Here is a 19053-nt window from a genome sequence, read left to right on the forward strand (position 1 = left end):
GAAAAAGAAGACAGCAGGCACAGACCGAAGAGAGACGGTGAGAAAACAGGACAGGGCGGGTGGTGTGGAAGGGCAGGCATCAGGCCACATGGCTGGAACCGCTAGCTCAGGGTGAAAATGAAACAGAAGAGCCGCTGTGCACTGGGCCAAAAGCAGCTGGGGGCTTCGGGGGCGAGGCACCTTTCAGGCTAGTCACCCTGGTGCAGGGCTGTGCTGCACCTGAACTTGAAGCTGGCTTCAGCACCACCCCGCTGCATCACAGCTCTGCTTTGATCTCAAGATGCCAACTCCGTTGCTGGGCGCCCCAAGACACCCCCCATTCACCACCAAGGCCCAGCTGCTACAGCAGCCTGCGGAGGAGCAGGACATTGTGCTAATTGCTGGGTTATTTCAAAATTCAGTTAAACAGCCCTGCGAAGAAAGCCGTGTGTCCCCATATTTTACAGATCAGGAAACTGAGGCTAGAGGAATTTTTAAGGCTGTAGTGTTAGAATTTGGTGAGAAGCCAGGATAGAGCCAGCTGCGAGTGTTTTAATAACTTGTACTTTTCCCTCCGGTTCTGAGCAATATATCCCTAATATGAAAAATATATAAACTAATAAAATAACAAAATGAAAGTCACCCATAACCTTCTACCCAGAGAGGAATAAAAATGTTGTGTATTTCCTTCTAGTCTTCTTAATTAATTTGTCTACGTATTTATTTATTTATTTACTTACTTACAAAGTAGGATTGTATTGTATATACTGTTGAATCTTTTGTAGAAATTTTAGTTTGTGTGATGGACAATTTCTCTCTGGCCATTATATGTCCTTGAGAAACTTATTTTATTTGCTACACAGGAATACATCATATGGTTATGCCATAGTTCATTTGACCCTTTTTCTACTCTTGGACATGTAAAGTGCTCCATACTTTGGAGACTCTATGAGTGCCTTTAAGGAATGTCTTTTAATAAAACTTTGTGGGCCCTGGCATTAACTTTTGGGATCTCATAGAGATTGCAGTGTAGACATACGGATTCAACAAGAAAAAAAAAATACACGGAAAACCCTTGTGACAAGAAGTATGATCACAGAGCAAAGTTGGTGGCATCCAGTCAGGTTTCACTGAGAAAACGACATTGCATTTGGACAGGGCTCAACAACCTCTTTCTGTAAAGAGCCAGGCAGCACGTAGTTTAGACTTTGCATACCCAGGAGTCTCTGTTGTAACTACTCAGCAGTGTCACTGCAGCACAAAACCAGACGTAGAAGGTACAGAAATGAATGGGTGTGCCTCTGTTCCAATAAAACTTTATTTACAAAAACAGACAAAGGGCTGCGTTTGGCCCGCAGGCTGTAGTTTGCCAATGCCTGATTTAGACAGATGGATTTTGTGAGGGCCTTCTCAGAGGGAGGACAATTTGGCTGGAAGGAATCAAGAGAGCAAAAATATAGAAAGAAAATTCGGGGAGTAGGGAGAGCTAGGTATTTAATGGTTGGCTGGGACAGGTAGGGGTCTGAGCCATACAAGGTCTGAATGCCCCGCTGAAGTCTCTGGATTTTGTTGAGGAGCAGAGAGAGAATCCCTTCATTTTCATGGAATCATTTTAAAGTATTTGGGCACCCATGATGCTCCCACAAATGACAGCTGTCTCTGGAAGGGTTCCAAACCTAGAAACGCTGATTTTGGCTTCATCTGTATTTGTTTTTCTGTCTTCTTGCTTACCTCCTTTAACATTTCCGAATTCACTGCATTTCAGTACATCCAGAGGCCAGGAGGTACCCAGTTGGAAGAGTGGGACAGAAGGAGAGGAAGTTCTCGGCTGGCTGCTTCCTCACGGGACTGTGGATCTCAGTGCATGTGATGGAGCTCGAGGGAGAACAGCTGGCCACCCAGCTGTGGAAGTCAGCGGACCCGCGTCCTGGAGCGCACCTCCTCCTGGGTCTGCACCTCTCCATCTGGACTGTCTGCACGTCAAGCCTATAAATGGACTCCAGGTCCTTCTCTTCCCACAACAACCAACTCGTCTAAGACACTGGCACTGGAGCGTGATCTCACCCCGGGCAGCACCGCATCACCTGGGAACTTGTTAGAAATGCAATGTCTCAGGCTCTGTCCTCGGACCCACTGAACCAGAAATTCTAGGGGGGAGGGGGGCGGGAACAAGCAATCCGGGTTTTCACAAGCCCCCCAGGCGACTGTGATACGCAAGGTGGAGAATCACAAGGCCTAGGATCTCTGTACCCTCAGGAGGTCCCCATCTCAGGGGTCTAGGCATGTGCTACTGAACATTGGATGAAATGCAATCCGTCTAATAATACCAAGATATCATTATTGTTGCCATTTGAAAGATGCAAACGCTGAGGCTCTGATATGTTAAGGAATTTTATTTGAGCCTGGGTCTTCCATATTTCAAAGCTCGTGCTATTGACCACTTTGTTCTAGTGTCTTCTTGTTACAGAGAGGGCTAGGAGGTCCATGAAAGAGTACTTCTCTAAAGGCTGTCATGATTTATTTACTTAATAAACATTCGTTGACCACCTCTTCTGTGCCAGGCCATATCCTAGAGTATTTTATATATATATATATATATATATATATATATATATATATATATATATATAATTAAACGCCATCCCAGCCTAAGCCTTATGAGCAGGCAACTTGCCTCAGCACTTTCAGAGCCGGAAACACTGGCTTAGGAAGGCCACGTGACTTGTTTCAGAGCCACTGTAAAGGTTCACAGAGGAGGCATTGCTGGCTCCAGTAAGCAGGGGTTGGCTTTATAAAGGAGGTAGAAGCTGCACCAGGAAGGACCGAGTGTATGTGTGACAGGGCAAAGTTGAACAGGCTGAGTGAGCTGTGTGGTGTGGGCATCTGGGGATCCAGTGGCCTTAGCCCCATGGAGACTGTGTGCCTGAGGCCCCGGGCACCTCTCGAGCCCTCCCAGCGCTCAGACACGGATAACAGAAATAATAGAAAGTGCCTTCTCCAGGTGCCCTACTGCTGAGTTCCATTTCTTCTGCGGAATTGGCTGTGTGGCCTTGAGCAAGTCACTTGCCTTCTCTGAGTCCCCGTTTCCCCACTGGTATAAGACTTCAGCAGTTGATTTCAAATGCTTTGGCAAATGTCTTTTTTTAATGTTTATTTTTTATTTTTGAGAGAGAGAGAGAGAGAGAGAAGGAGAGAGAAGATCCCAAGCAGGCTCCACACCGTCAGCACAGAGCCCAACACGGGGCTCAAACTCACGAACCTGCGAGGTCATGACCTGAGCCAAAATCAAGAGTTGGATGCTTAACCCACTGAGCCAGCCAGGCGCCCTGCAAATGTCTTTATTTAAATAACATCCTACACTGAACTCCAATACATAGGATACTTAAAAAAAAAAAAAAAAAAAAAAGCAAAACAAAACTAGTTGTTCTAATTGATTGGCGAGGGGGGGGGGACAGTGGAGAGCGGACCACCAGGAGCCCCTCCCGAGCCCTGACAGTACTCCAGGCAGGATGCAGAGAAGTCACAGGAGTCCACCCACTCTAGCCTCTGTTACCGTGTAACACCTCCTGCTACTCTCCCCCGTGCTCCTCTCGGCCACATGGGCCTTCTTGCCATTCCTCAAACATGCCAGCCTCACACCCTCCTCAGAGCCTTTGCACTGGCTGTTCCCTTTGCCCAGCATTCTCTTCCTCCAGACATCCTTCCCTCTCTCAAATCTTTGCTCACATACTGCCTTCCCCTGAGGTTGACCAGGCCCCCGATCTGAAACCACCTCTCATCCTACATGCTCCCCTTTCAGCCTCCCAGCGCCCCTGGTTCCCCTTGCCCCCCATCATTTCTAACTTCGTGTGGACCCTTCATGGCGAGCACTGCTTACGGCCAGTCTCTCTCGGGAGCAGGGAAACCCCTGGAGAGCAGAGATCCTTGTCTGTCCATTGCCTGTGCCTGGAGCAGCGCTTCCGACCACGGCGGGCCCTGGAGGGGTGTTGGTGGTAGTGGAGACGAGCACTGGGGGCACCGACTTTATAAGCCGTCTTCCTGTGTCGTGTGTGCTTTGTCTGGAACAGGGCCAGCACCCAAAGGGCACCAAGGCCAGCCAGCTCTTCCTTAGAACTTCCAGAGTGCCAGAACGAGGCACTTGCCCCTTCCCCATACTTTCGCCATCGTGGCCCACAGAGCCAGAGAGGGAGGGAGGGAGGAGGAGCAGGGAGGGCACAAGAGGAGGGCTGGAGGAGACGCTGGACAGAGCAGCGGCTCTATTGCAGGTGGTGGGGGCCTGGGATCTAGAATGGGCACTGCGTGTATCTCCCATGTGCCCCGCTGTACCCCAAGCAGGAAAGGGACTAGGCGCATGAGCTCAGCACCTACCAGGAGCCAGTTCTGCAGGCGGGCATTTTCCATGGGCTGACTCATCTATCCTCCTGATGACGCCCGGGATGCATAAGGAGCCAACCCCCGGAGACATGCTGGAAGCTGCCCGGGGTCACACAGCTAGTAAGGGAGTGCCTGGGACTCCGGTCCAGGCCCTCTGGCTCCAGAGCCTGGCTCGTCTCCACCCGTGTTATCTGAGGCACGGGCACTAGACACATAGTGGGGTGCTTCTCGTGGGGGCACAGGGCAGAAGCCCAGGAGTCCCCTGTTTGTCGTTTTGCTTTCCCTCTCTCTTTGCTCTCCTGCAGCCGCAGGCCCTGAAGGCACAGTTCAGGCACCCGGGTCCCTGGCACCGGCCCCACGATCCAGCCCGGGGAGGGAGGCAGCTTTTTGCTCACGCGCCCTGCGCTCAAGTCACCAGCATTACCGGGGGGACGCTTGCCCACGTCATACCCTCTCCCTGAGGCGCCCGCAGAGGCTGTGAAGCCAGCAACTGAGACGTTTTGTCTGGCTAAGCTTTCGGACTGATTGAAAGTCTGCCGAACCCGCGCTCCTCCTGGCACAGCTCTTCCTGGAGACGGTTGCCATGGACCACACAGCAATGCAGCCTTCACTGTCAGAACTAATGAAAGTCGGGTAGCTATTAGGGGAAGGGTTTTTTTTTTTTTTTTCTCCCTCCCCCTTGCACATAATTCCACTCCTCCAGTGAGGTGTTTGCATTTCTGCTCCGTTGGTGAGATGTTAATTGTGTCCTCATTGTAATTCCTTGCCCGCTGCCATCACCCCCTTCTGAGCACAGGCCCCGGAAACATGCCTCTTTGAGATAATGAAGCCAAGTGACCGGAGGGAGGGCGCCCCAGCCTCTTTCTGGAGTGATCTTCCTAAGCATCTGACCAGGCCACGGGGCTGCAGAAAAGCCTTCCGTGGCTGCCAGAGACCCCAGCACACTGCGCTCAGAGCCAGGGGCCAGCTGAACTTTGGGACCCAAATCCCTCCTTCCTCCAGGAAGTCCTGAGCCAGGGGCCCAGGGGGGCCAGCTCTACTCCCTGCCACATCCATAAGTCTGTTTCCACTGCCCCACGCCCTGTGTCTAGAATGCCTCCTGGCCCTCTCCACCCCATCAATTCTTTCAGAGCTCAGCTACACCGGCCACCTCCTCCTTGAAGCCCTCCGCTCCTATTGCAGGCAGACCTATGGCTCCTCCCTGTTCCCACGGGAACTGCTTGTTGAGACCTAGCTTCTCCTCTTGACAGGGAGTTCCTTGAAAGCAAAACCAGGCTCTGATTCATCCCCAAATTCCCAGAGCCTAGCACTGTGCCTGGGCATCTGTGAGGCTGCTGTCTACCTCTGCCCACTCTGCCATGCAGCTCGCAGCAGGGAAGGGGCGGCGGGGGGGGGTGGGGGGGAGGCCAGCACAGCTGAGCCGAGCAGTGAGAAGGTGAACAGACACATGGGTGCACTGCTGTGTAGACGCCACCTACTCACTACTGCTCAGTCCACCACAGAGACACCGAGAAACAGAAGCCAGGTCTGGGGCCCTAGGAGCTCATCCTGGCTGGTATTTATAGTAAGGTAATTAGCTCCCTTCCTTAGCACCCCTGGAGGTGCTGGGAGACGATCTGAGAAGCAGGAATAAGGAAAGCAAAGTGATGGGATTGCCATAGAAACATGGGGAAGGGGCTCTGGAACCAGCAGGAAGGGGGCCAGCTCCCCAGCACTTAAGATGCCCCTCACCTATACAGGCAGGAGCTCAGGGCTGGGAGAAGGGTTTCCCGGGGCAACCTCTGAGATCTCGCTCCTGTGGGCAAAGCACCCTCCTCCACCTCAATCCAGGCTGAAAGGAGCTGTCTGCTTCCAGCTCAGGGGACCCCAGTTCTGCGAGAGGCTCCGGGCCACGGGGCAGAAGTGCCCCAGAGGTCAGGACCCCAGACTCCTGGAGAAGCTCAGGCTACCCCCACCACCACCACCCGCTGTCCATCAGGAGAGGGCAGGAGGCAATCTCCCTGCCCAGGGGCAAGGTAAGGGGGTTAAGATGGCCCATCAGGGCTCCTTTCCACCTTGGGACTCTCTGCATCCCTCACCTGAACTCTACGATCGCCTCCTGGCTGCTCATTCAGTCCTTGTTCTCACCTCCTTTTAGTCGACTCTCCACGTTTCCACCAGAGTGTGATATTTCTAAAATGCAATTCTGATCATGTCACTTTCCTGCTCAAAATTCTTCATCAGGTCCCCACGGCTTTCAGGATAGAAATTCTTACCACTCTGCATGGAATACAGGCTGAGTCTTGCATTGGCTCTCTGGCCACTTCCCCTCCCTGCCCGCCGCCCCCCACCCCCAGCACCCAGCCCCTGTAATTTTCATCTCAGTCATACTAAGCAATGTGTGGTTTTGCAAACCCTCAGCTGTCCCTTGTCTCCTGGTCTTTGTCTGTGCTATTTTCATTGCCTGGAATATCCCTCCATCCTTCTCTCCCTGCCCCCTCTCCTCCTTCAAACTCTTCTTTAGCTTTTAAGTCTCAGCTGCAGGGCCCTCATCTCGGGGAAGGCTTACCTGTCTCCCCAGGTAGATCAGGTGCCTCTCGTGTTGCCCCCCCCCGGACTTTCCATGTCCCCACCAAAGCCATCTCATGGCCAACCGAATGACTGGGTTTCCTGTTGGCCTCTCCAACTATCTATCAAGTTGTTTTAGGTAGGACCGTGCCTTATTGATGTTTGTACCCCAAAACCTAACACAGAGCTGACACCCAAACACGTAACTGAAATATCACAGGGCAGGGGCCTAGGTCAGGTGGGTGAGCGACAGGGGTGCAGGATGTAAGGAGACACCTCCAGAGCTGTGTGGGACAGGCTGATCACGGACTGACACAAGGGGTTTTCCGCCCTGGCTTTCTGTTTGTCAGGTCTGGGTAGGAGAAAGGAGGTCATCCACTTGGGGAAGGGAATGGAGAGGCTGCATTTTCTGAAAGGCCTTGATCTCTGGCTCCACGCAGAACTGAGCAGTATCTTCCCCTTCATTCAAACCTCCAAGGAAATTCCCAGCGTCTTGTATGGAAGGCAAGATAGGAAAGGCTCAGCATCTGACTCCCTCCCCATTACCCTCTACCACTCAGCTCCAGGGGGCGCCATTCACAAAGACTGCAGAGTCCACGGTGCCCTCACAGTTATCCGGTGTGGCAGCCGTGTGAACCAAGACTCCTCGGCCACCTGCAACAGCAGCCAGGCTTTCCCGGCACGAAAATCAAAACACACCGAAAACATCCTCACCAACGTTTGAGGTCCCAAAGGTGGAGAAAGGAGAACTAACTCAGTGCCGGCAAGCTGGCTCCAGAGACCACAAATGGCCAGCTTCTCGAACTTTCCAACAGGATGACCTTGGCCAAATCTGTTCCCCTCCTCTGTGAAAGTGAGGCCCCCACTAGGTCATCAGTGGGCACCAGCCTGAGAGATACACAGAGAGGGAAGGATATAGGCAGTATAAGGAAACAGCGAGGGTTAACAAATGCCTCAGAAAACCCAGCACCTCAGTGTTCACAACAACAACCCCTTCGTTTCTCAGACACAAGAACATGTCCTGTCTAATATCATGGAGTGTGTGAGCAACAAGGCCGGCCTTTTGTGGGGAGGCCAGGGCTCATCAGCCACACAGCTATCTTCTCTTGCAGTGACAGGGTGGGTCTGACAGCTTTCATAGGTCTTTATTCAGAATCCACTGGAACAACGACATTATCTTCTACCTGTTCATCAAAGATCCTCCTGTCCCCAAGGTGAAGCCCCAGCCCCTCCCAAAAAGAGCCCAAGAATATTGTCTCAGTTCCCTGAACCCAGGGAAAGCTTTGCCTAGCACCCTCTGGTGGCATCGGCCTGAATTACTGGCATAAAACCCAGGAAGAGATACATTACCTTCTGGAGCAAAGCTTCTTTAAGTGTGGTCCAGGGACCAACTGCACCAGAGCCCCCTCAGGTACTCGTTAAAAATCTAATTTTCCTTGAAGTATCCCAGACCCACTAAATGAGAACCTAGGAGTGGCGGATATTTTTTGACATAAAATAGACTTTGAGAAACTTAATACCCAGCTATCACAGTAGGAAGATGGGATCTATTGGGTACCAAGTGTTTATTCAGGCACTGTTTCTGGGCACTGTATATATATATATATATATATATGTATAAATATAATATAAATACACATTATATATACTATAAACATATGTCATTATATAATATAAGTACAATTTAAAATAAATATATAATATAAATATTTATATTTTATAAATATAAATAAATAATATATATATTATTATATATATATAATATATATATTTCCTAGAAATAACAGAAGAGATATAATCAAGGCCTTAGCTCTCCACCACAAAGGGACCATTGAGGTCCCGGAGGATAGGATCTAGAAGCCACAGCACCCAAGTTCGTCCCAAAGGGAAGGAACACAACCTCTATCTCCAACTTGGCTTCCCACCCTCAGCCCTCAAGCCCTCGCACTTCACTCATCGGGATCGGCTGTATTTCTTTCCCCTAAATTCAACTCCCGGTTCTCAAAGCATCTTGAAGCTGCACGCTCCTGTCTGCCACTTACTAGTTATACGGCCCCAGATGCCTTGTTTAATCTCTATAAGCCTCCACATTCTTCTCTATAATTAGGAGGCATAGTTCCAGGGTTAGGGCAAGTATTAGAAATAATCGTAGGAGCTCAATAAATTAGCGACTTCCCGACTTAACCGCATTTTCAGAATGGCACGCCCGTGCTTAAGAGACCCCAGTGGTTTTCTGGCTCTCGTCTGCTTCTCCATGACTCAAACTCTCCATTTCAACCCTTCAGCACAGCTGGCTCATGTCTGCCCCCCTGGGTCTTTGTTCCAGGTGCTCTCCACCTAGAAGACCCACGCACTTTCGTCCGCCAGCACGAACCCTCCCACATTTAAAGGCCGCGTCCAAGTCCTGCTTGCTGCCTTAGGGGGGCTTCTCGAGGTCCAGGCCTACACAGACCTCTCTCCCCTCTGTTCCTCCCCGACACGCTCTCTCCACTCTACCTCCCAGAGATGACAGCAAGGTTGGTGGTCTCCAGGCACTGGGGGTCCAGGTCTAGAATTTTCTTTTAACGGAGGACTAGCACTAGGCCACAAACTTTTTCTGCGTGTGTGTGCCAGGCGAGGATGCATTCTTAAAGGCTGCCTTCTAATCTCATCATCATATCACAAAACCACATTTTTCTACCAAAGGAGAGTGATAAGGAAGAAAATCACATATAAAAGGATTGTCCTTTAAATGGAAGAAACTCAGTTTTATGAAAAGCTTACTGCAATGTCCACCTTTGGCTCGTCTTGCCGTGGATTTCTGAAAATGCCGTCAAAGGCCAGCCCCTGGACAAATGCGGGGGAATTCTCTGATCCAGCACAGCCACCTGTCCCATGCAGGAATATGGCCCTGGCAACTTACTGACCATGTTCTCCACATGTCCCCTTACTGAGCACTCGGTGTATCCCAGACCCTGTGCCCAGCCCCTCATGCATTTTCCACCATCGCTGCGGCTGCCCACTTTTCAGAGGAGGCTTCGAAAAGTTCAGCAATCCGCCCAGGTCCAGGTAAAGTGGTCGCGCTGGCCTTACAGCCAAGGACAGCCTGCCTCCAAGCCTGGGCTCCTTCCTCTACTCCATGCTTTGCTTCTATAACAGGAAGAATGTGGAGAAGGCAGGGATGTGCTTCTCTTTCTCCCTACAGCCCATCCTCAGTGTGCAGACACCAGTCATTTATTCAACCAATAATTCTGAAAGCCCACCGGTGCTGAAATACGGTGCCAGTAAGGCCAGACGCTGCGCCTGCCCTCATGGAGGGTTCACTACGGCATGTGCGAATATGCCAAATAGTCAGCAATAATGCCCTGCCTTGCTACTAGCTCCCTCACTCAATTCCAAGGGCTTTGTAGAGACCACGGTGATAGCCGGGTGAGTTAGATGGGTAAAAGTGCCCTGGACCGCTCAGGGCTCAGTAATTATCGGATCCCTTGAACGGTCTGCCTTTGCTATGGAAATTGATGAGCCAAAGGCGCTTTTCAGACCACAAGCCCCTACACCCCAGCTCCACTTGATTTATTAGAGAAAGGAACTGAATCTAAAAGGGACAGATGCAGTATTGATTCTACACCTTAAAATATGCCTCCCTTGACTCCCTGCTCTGCCCCAGGCCCCCAGCCCCCATTTGCTGCAAAACAGATCACAGCAAATTGCTCTTTTCAAGGACTTGTTTTATCCCCTTAGCCCTCTGATCTTACAGCTCTTCAGACCTTCTCTCCCCTTCCTTAGCTTCCCTGGGGCATCCACTTGCTTTCACCTCACAGCTCCAGGGTGGTCCATCCAGATCACTCTCAAATGCTTCAGATTGACACAGCCCAGAAGTCATGGCTTCTGTACCAGGCTCTTCAGCCCTTAACCCAGGATGGCTGCCAGGCCAGCCTATTCCAGGCTCTCTTAGTTCCCCCAAGTCAATGTCCCGAGCTCACTAACCTCACAACCCAGGCCTCCAACCAGAGCTCTATCATATCACTGGCGTATATGCCCTGTCACAGTCTGACAGCCAGCTTCACAAGGTCATGTCTAATAGACAGGATCATAGCTGGGGGGGGGGGGGGTCTCTGCAGAGTCTACCTCTCACTGAGGACACCACTGGCATTTTAGGGGGGACAATTCAGCTTTGCATGGGGCTCTCTTGCATGGCAAGGAGACAATCCCTGCCCTTCTCCTCTTGAAACAAATCTCACCACGACAACCAAACATGTCTGCACGCATTTCCAGATGCCTCCTAGGAGGAGAGAGCTTGTTGAGAAGCAAAGTGCCCGTTCTACTTCCAAGTGAAGTGACTCGTCCAGGGTCATTCAGTACGTCAGCGGCAGGTCTGGTGCTCTGTTGGGTGAGGGGCTATCAGGTATAATAAGAGGCACTCTGGAATCAGAATCTGGCCTTCTGACAATTGTGTCAGTGCGATGTCGGCGCAAGGAGATACTCAAGAGGGTAGACTTGCAGCCCAAGTATCCAGCCTTCCTTCCATCAAGAAAACCTCCTTCCACAACCCGGTCCAGCTCACGCCTTTGAGGAATCTGCATTTTTTTTCTTTATTGGGTGACCCCAATAAGGAGGGGAAATGAGTGGTTAAAGCAGCTCTGGCTTTAAACTCTGGCCACATCCTACAGGCTTTGAGCGATGCCCTCTTCCCCACATACACATGCCCCCTATTCTGGTGACACCCCAGGAGTCTCAGCCTGAGAAAGCATGGGCTCTCCAAACAGGTGGAGGGCTTGGCCATCTGACCCCAGCCTCCCCTGCTACCTTCTTCTGATGCATGCCCACCTCTGGCTGTAGAACTGGGGAGGCTCCAGGCAAAAGCCTTCAGACTCAGCTGGAAGGCATTGGAGGTCTCGCCATCCCCTCCCCATCCCTCTCACGCGCGGAAGGATACCAGCTATATTTTCTTCGAGAAAAAATGGCAGATGGGTGAAACATAAACACTGGACTAGGAGCCAGGAGCTTGAGTTGCTGCATTGGCCTTGCCTGGCACTTCCTAACTGGATCCTCAGTTCTCTCCCCACTCAGGGCAGACCAGAGACACCTATGGGTGCCTCCCCACTAGAGTGTCCCGTCCAAGAACACTCTACAGTGACATCCAACTCCGGCAGTGACCCACCTAGCCTTCCAATCCTAAAACGGACCCGACATATATATAGTCTTAACCACTTCATACCTGAGTTTGTCTCTTCACATGACTCGTGGGTCTGTAACTTCTTAGAAACCTGATGAAAACTTGACAGCCCACACCCAGGAGGAGTAGCTTCTATGAAGAGAGCACACCTCTCATCTAAATGAAGAGGGAACACATCTGGACCCTCTTCCCTACTTCCATGGGGCAGGAGGTTGAGAACAGCTCCACGGTACCCTGTGGTTGTGGTGACGGTAGGGGGAGAAAGAGGCAGAAAGGGGCAAGTCAGCAAGGAAGCTGTAGGCAGGACATTCCAGGGATGGTAGTGGATCCTGGGCACCAGGACTCTAAAAATGAAGGCATGCCCTGCGCAGTAAGCAAAGGTATTAAACCTTCTAGCCCTGGGGCCAGTGTCCAGACCAAGAAGCAGCACAATGGAGAAGGGCTCAGGCAAAGGATGGGGAGGCGCAGTGTCATCAGTGGACAGCCAGAGAGGAGCACCCCTGGGTAGTAATGGGGTTCCAGCTCCTTGGGCCACTAGACAGCTTTTGTCTATAGAGGGAGAGTTGGGGGACTTCAGAGGAGCTTAAGAGTACCCAGGAATGCTTAAGTGTTACCCCAGTCTTCCACTCCCCAAGTCACTGCCTTGAACCAGGCGAGAGCTGAGTGGGGTGGAGAGGGAGCTGATAGGGCCCATGGTTGCTCTGTAAGAGCCATCTTATTTCTGTCTGAGAAAGGCTTTGAAAGACACCCAAGTCTGATGCCTAACCGACTAAAGGCAGGGGTAGAAAGTAGACCCTCCTTTTCTAATGCACATCATTTGCCTCACTCCAAATTTTAAAATAAGCTTCAATTACATAATATTTGAGGCATATATACACATATGTGTATATATATATATACATATGTGTGTATATATATACATATGTGTGTATATATATATACATACATATATATACATATATACATATATATATACCTGTACATATATATATGTGTATATATATATACACACCTGTATATATAGGTGTGTATATATATATATATATATATATATACACACCTGTATACAGGTGTGTATATATATATATATATATATATACAGGTATATATATATATATATATATATATATATATATTGGAGAGAGATAATGTGAGCTGGGGAGGGACAGAGAGAAAGGGAGAGAGAGAACCCCAAGCAAGCCCTGCACTGTCAGTGCAGAGCCCCACGCGGGGCTCGATCTCATAACGAGATCATGACCCTAGCCAAAATCAAGGGTTGCCGCTCAACCGACTGAGCCACCCGAGCGCCCCTTGAGGCATATTTTTAAAAGGCATAAGCAACAATACAATGAGCTGCCATGCATCGTGGAAATAAGGAAATAAGGCGCTCCGAGTTCAGCTGAAGCCCTCCCCACGAGGCACTCTTCCTGACCACACCCTTCCCCCACCTCCCGCAGAAGTCATCCTAATCTGGAACTTCAGACTTTATATTTGTATCACATGTTTCTTTATCCCCGAACAATATCTAGAATCAGTTTCCATGTTTTCAACCTGTATATAGATGGTACCATAAAGTAAGTATATTTTTTCTGCAGCTTGCTGCTTTTCACCCACTGTTACGTTTGTGCGACTCATCCGTGCTGACATGCGTAGCTGTGGTCTATTACTTTTCTCTGGTGAAACTTTTATTATTTGAGAACGCCATAATTTATTTACTCATTCCTGTTAATCGAGGCTTTTTCCGTAGTTTTTCTCTTAGAAAATGCTGCTGTGAACGTATCCTAGCCTGACTCCACGCACAAATGTGGACATGTTGCCTTCCATCCACGTCACTTTGTTTTCTAGGGCACCCCTTCACCCGGCCCCACACCCAAGCCACCCTGCTCGGGCTCTGGTCAGGTTCCTGTTATGAGACCAACGCTTGCCTGCTTCCTCGAGCTGGTCTGGGACGTGGCGCTCTGACTTTGCCCTTGGGAGTTCTTAGCCCTGCCCTCCATCTTCAGGAAGGAAGTGCTGGGTCAGTGACCTGCCACCAGCCCCACGAAGTCCTGTAGGACTTGTGCTAGCTGCATGAGCTCATCCCTGGTTCCTGTCTGGCTAGACTATAAGCTCCAAGAGGTAGGGGTTGAGTCTGACTCATCCAGTGCTATAGCCCCATCCCAGGCACGGGACCTAGAACACTGGAAAATGCCCTTTAAATATGTGTTGACTAGATGAAGGCGTGAACTGATGCTTTATGGAGAAGGGGTTCCAGGTAACCAGGATTACTTATACACCTAACTTGCATTTCCCTTTACCTAGATGTCCCCACCTACGGGTCCATGGCAATCCCAATGAATCCCATGCAGTCACTGGCCCCGGTGCAAAAACTGAGAGCCGCCTCTCACCTTTTAGTGAAGTCTTCTCAAAGAAGCAAAGCCGTCCAGTCTCTCCCACATGGGATGAATGCTAGCCCCCACCCACCCCAGTCATTTGGGCCATGTGACGGCAACCTCCTGCCATCTGTCGGCCTGAGGCACCCCATCATGCTAGATCCCTGGAACCCTCAGCCTGTAGAAGGCAGTGAAGTTGGCCTCCCTCTCCCTGGTTAAGGTCACTTTTTGATGTAAAACACATGCTAAGTTGAAGCCTCTGATAGTACTGCGTTCCTCAGAGCAGGTACTGACGGGAGGAGGGAGGAGCAGGTACCGACAAGAGGAAGAACAAAGCACAAAGCGCTCTTTGCAAAAGCGGGGGTGCGCCTGGATGGCTCCGTCGGTTAAGTGTCTGATTCTGATTTTGGCTCAGGTCACGATCTCACGAGTCATGAGATCGAGCCCCACGTGGGGCTCTGCGTTCACAGTGCAGAACCTGTCCAGGAGTCTCTCTCCATGTCTTTCTGCCCCTCCCTCACTCACATTCTCCCCTTCTCCTCTCTCTCTCTCTCTCAAAAATAAACAAACCTAAAAAAAATTTTATTTAAGGTGGGGGGAAGAATAAAGGAAAACTTTTGGTGTTCACCGGAAGGGGGATGGGACCAAGATGCAACCATGGGAAACTGAGGACACTCTCGTTACCAGGGTGCTGTAGTGCCATGAAAACCACAGAGTCTGCAGCAGGGGACCTGCCACCACTCCTGCCTCTGCCACTTGCTGACCTTCGACCTAGATGAGGTCAGCTAGTCTCATCCGGGAACAAATATGAGCCGACATTTACTTTGTGCCAACGACAGCCACGGACCAGAGGCATCGTATGGTGCCCCTGACCGAATCAGAGGATCACCCCACAGACCTCACAGCTGGGCAGGCCTGACCTCATGCACACACGGCCTCCTCATGGGGCATATGATCCAACGTGATCCCTGCAACGTCCCTGTTGGGCTGATGAGGATGATAAATGGAGAAACTGAGGCACACAGCTACCCAGTGAGTAAGGATGGTGCAATTCGAACCCAGCGTGGCCAGGTTGGGCCCAGCAGCACACATCACACAGGAATCATGAAGCAACTGCTAAAGCTTGGATACTCCAGCAAAAGCTTGAAAATTATCTCCAACGTTCGTGACCCCGGGCCTATCAGACTCAAATCCCTCCCTGAACCCATTTTATCATAGGCACATTAGAGGAAATTGCCATGTCATTGAGTTCATGCATTAGCAAACTAATTTAATAAATATTAAATCCCTGCTGTGTGCAAAGTACCGTCCTAGGCTCCACAAAGGCAGAGAACGAAAAAACACAGGGTCCCCGCTTTGGAGATTGCTCAGGCTGGGATATGCAAAGGTTCACAGTTCAACATAATAATGACTGGGAGGGATCTAGCCACAACGTGCGATGAGAACAATGAAGAAATTTCCTGAATTCGTCAGGGTCCTGGGTGAAGTCCCTGCTACGTGGCCTTGGACACGTTATAACGTGTGTCCCACCTCTGAGTCCTCAGTTTCCCCATACGTAAAAACTGTAACACAGGCTGATCGCCTGGTTCACCCAGTCCTGCTGCACTCTGGCTCCTGTTCCAGGGCCCTTTTCTACTGGTAGTGACCAAACCCTGGGTGCCATGAGGGAGGCCACCATGGAGTGAGGTTGAAGACTGAACAGGTGGACAGAGAAGCCCCAGACGGCACAGTGGACAGGGGATTCCACGCTGTCGGTCTCCTTGGCATGAGTCTACTCTCCTCTTGGCCTTTTTTTTGCAGGCACCTGGGATTTGAAGCTGGCAGCACCATCAAAGACAGGCTGGTGGCTGCATTATAAAAGGGTTGTATTCCCTCTTGTTGATAAATAAATCCTTTTTCTTCTAAATAGCCAAGCTGGCGGGTTTCACTGTAAGTGGTTTGCACTCAGTGGAGAGCCGGGACTGGCAACACGGCCTCCTTCATCTTTGCAATATTAATTAGTTTTCCAGGATGCTTTATTTTAATCACGAGGAAATGAGAAAAGCAGGAATCCCATCATCCAAGGGGCTGGGGGGAAGGGGGCAAACAAGACACAGAGTTAGAAAAGAAGGAGAGATGACAAGCAGGGGACGCAGGCAGGGACACAGAGGGGTTCACGAAAGGGAAGGCTCAACCTGGGAGGCGAGGAAGGGAACCGATGTTTCATAAACATCTACCATGTGCTGGGCATGACAGTAGGCTCTCGCCTGCCCTGTTTCAGTCAAGCTGAAATCAATATGCATTTACTTTCTTCATTTTATAGATGAGCAAACGGAAGCTCGGAAAAATCCAGTGTCTTTCCCAAAGTAACAAATCTAATATGTGGCAGATCTGGGGTCTGAACCTTAGTATTTCGTTTTGTTTTGTTGCTCCATGCCTGTATCTTTTTTTTAACTATATCCACTCAACCTCCCACAAATATTTAGCCATCAGTGTAGTGCCCAGGCACAGTACCCGGGATGTGCAACCTCCAGCCCTAAACACACACACACACACACACACACACACACACACACGAGAAGAACACTCGACTTCATGAAAATGATGCCATCATATCGGGGTGGGTTTTTTTTTTTTATTTCTTTAATGTTTATTTATTTTTGAGAAAGAGAGAGAGAGCAGGGGAAGGGCAGAGGCAGACACAGAATCCGAAGCAGGCCCCAGGCTCTGCGCTGTCAGCACAGAGCCCGACGCGGGGCTCCAACCCACAAACCGTGAGATCATGACCTGAGCCGAAGTCAGTCGCTTAACCGACTGAGCCACCCAGGTGCCCCCATCATATCTGTATTTTAAAAAGATCCCTCTGAGTGTTGGGCAAAGACTGGAAGCAGGACCATTACAACTGCCCAAGTGAGTGATCACAGAGGCCCCGGTTACAGGGGTGGCTGTCAAGATGCCTTAAGAAATATGGTCGGACCGCAAACTCTCTAAACTCATTTTCTCCTGGCAGCATCCTACAGGATGAGGCTACTTGAAACAAAACTGATAGCACCCCTCTAAGAACCCAGAGGAAGAGTTTTAGAGAGAAGGACAGTGCAGGAGAAAGTGTGGTCGATATTTTCTGCTCCTTTGCTACTAAACAATCCATAAATACACATGGAGACCTCAGGACAGGCCAAGCAGTCTCTCAGGTGCTAGAAGGCCATCTTTTACTGCTGTGCCTTCAAAAAGCTTCCCTCCTGGTTCGGAAAGGAGGGATTCTTTCCTAAAAAGATACCTGGCAGTTCGCATCAGAGAGGCAGGGGCAAGAAGTGAGAGGCAGGAAGGAGCAGGCTGAGTTGGCCTAACTGGGGGCGTAGGGGGTGGGAGGAAGTAATCATTCCCCAGAAAGTACTGTGTGTGCTATGGATTGAACTGTTTCCCAAACGGAAACTCAGAACGACCTTATTTGGAGATAGGGTCATTGTGGATGTAATTAGTTGAGCTGAAATGAGGTCAAACTGGGGCCTGGGTGGGCCCCTCATCCAATAGGACTGGTGTCCCTGTAAGAGAGAGAAGACGGCCACGTGAAGATAAAGCAGGGATTGTCACGTTCTGCTGTCACAGCTAAGAAACATCCAGGGCTACCGGAAGCTGGAAGAGACGATGAAGGATCGATCCTCCTTCAGAGGCTTTGAAGAAAGCATGGCCCTGCCAGCATGTGGATTTCAGACTTCTGGCCTCCAGAGCCTTGGGAGAATAAGTTTCTGGTGTTTTAGGCCACCCAGTCTGTGAAGACTTACACAGTGTTCGTCACACTTCCTCTTCCCCCAGAGCTGCACAAGGTGGGGGCCTGAGTGCCATGGGACAGGGATCAGAGCCCCCGGGATTGACACGGGCAGATCACCCCACCCGTGCTCAGCCATCCACTGTAGAGGTGAACTCGGAAAGACAGAGAAAGAGAAGTTGCCGGATCTGATCATGTGGAGAACCTGAGAGCTTCCCTCCATGATGTCATGCATCGTTTCAGTCCCCAAGAGAAATGAGTGCTCACTGGGTGTCAGGCACAGGTTCGAAGCTGAAGAAAAATCGTGGGCTGAACGGGACACGGTTGCCCTTGAGGAATTCACAGTCCAGTGAGGGAGAAAGATATGTGACCAGACACAATGAGGCGAGCGGCGCCTCTGCTGTGCAAACAAAGCACGCAGAAGCACAGGCCTCTGGAACTTCCTGCTTCCCTCACCAAGGAACACCGAGGTGGCGAGGCCCCTCCTGACTCGACACCAGCTTGCAGCAAAAGACAACCTGGCCGCATCACGCAAACACGTCACGGTCCACGCATCAGCACTGTAAATTAAATCCCCCGCGGAAAAAGCAAGTCAGGTGCGAGAGAGTGTGCATCTTACTGTAGGCAAATTCTATGACTTTGCCCCCGGCGCGGATGGGGAAGGTTCCCTCTAGACAATGGCATTTGAACTTGACACGGACTATGAGGGAAGATAGGCCAAGGAGAGGGCACTGGGAGACAAACTGCCCCTGGGCTGGTGATGCTTCTTTCCCTAAGAGTCCCTTAACCAAAATGCCAGCTCCACGAAAACAGGATTCAGGTTGCTTTGATTGCTGTTCTGCTCATAGCACCTGGAAGAGAACACAGTAGGTGCTCAATGT

General features: G+C 50.5%; 1 protein-coding gene across 1 annotated transcript in view; it reads right to left on the minus strand.

The window, feature by feature from the left end:
- Positions 1–15050: 15050 nt before the first annotated feature.
- LOC128313506 (acid-sensing ion channel 2) overlaps positions 15051–19053 on the minus strand; it is a 56208-nt gene continuing 52205 nt past the window's right edge. Inside the window, exon 2 of the mRNA XM_053212465.1 lies at positions 15051–19023. Coding sequence (XP_053068440.1) covers positions 19015–19023 — 9 coding nt within the window. The 3' untranslated portion in view covers positions 15051–19014. The remainder of the gene's footprint in view (positions 19024–19053) is intronic.

Source organism: Acinonyx jubatus, chromosome E1 (assembly GCF_027475565.1).
Source record: "Acinonyx jubatus isolate Ajub_Pintada_27869175 chromosome E1, VMU_Ajub_asm_v1.0, whole genome shotgun sequence".
NCBI classification, from domain to species: domain Eukaryota; kingdom Metazoa; phylum Chordata; class Mammalia; order Carnivora; family Felidae; genus Acinonyx; species Acinonyx jubatus.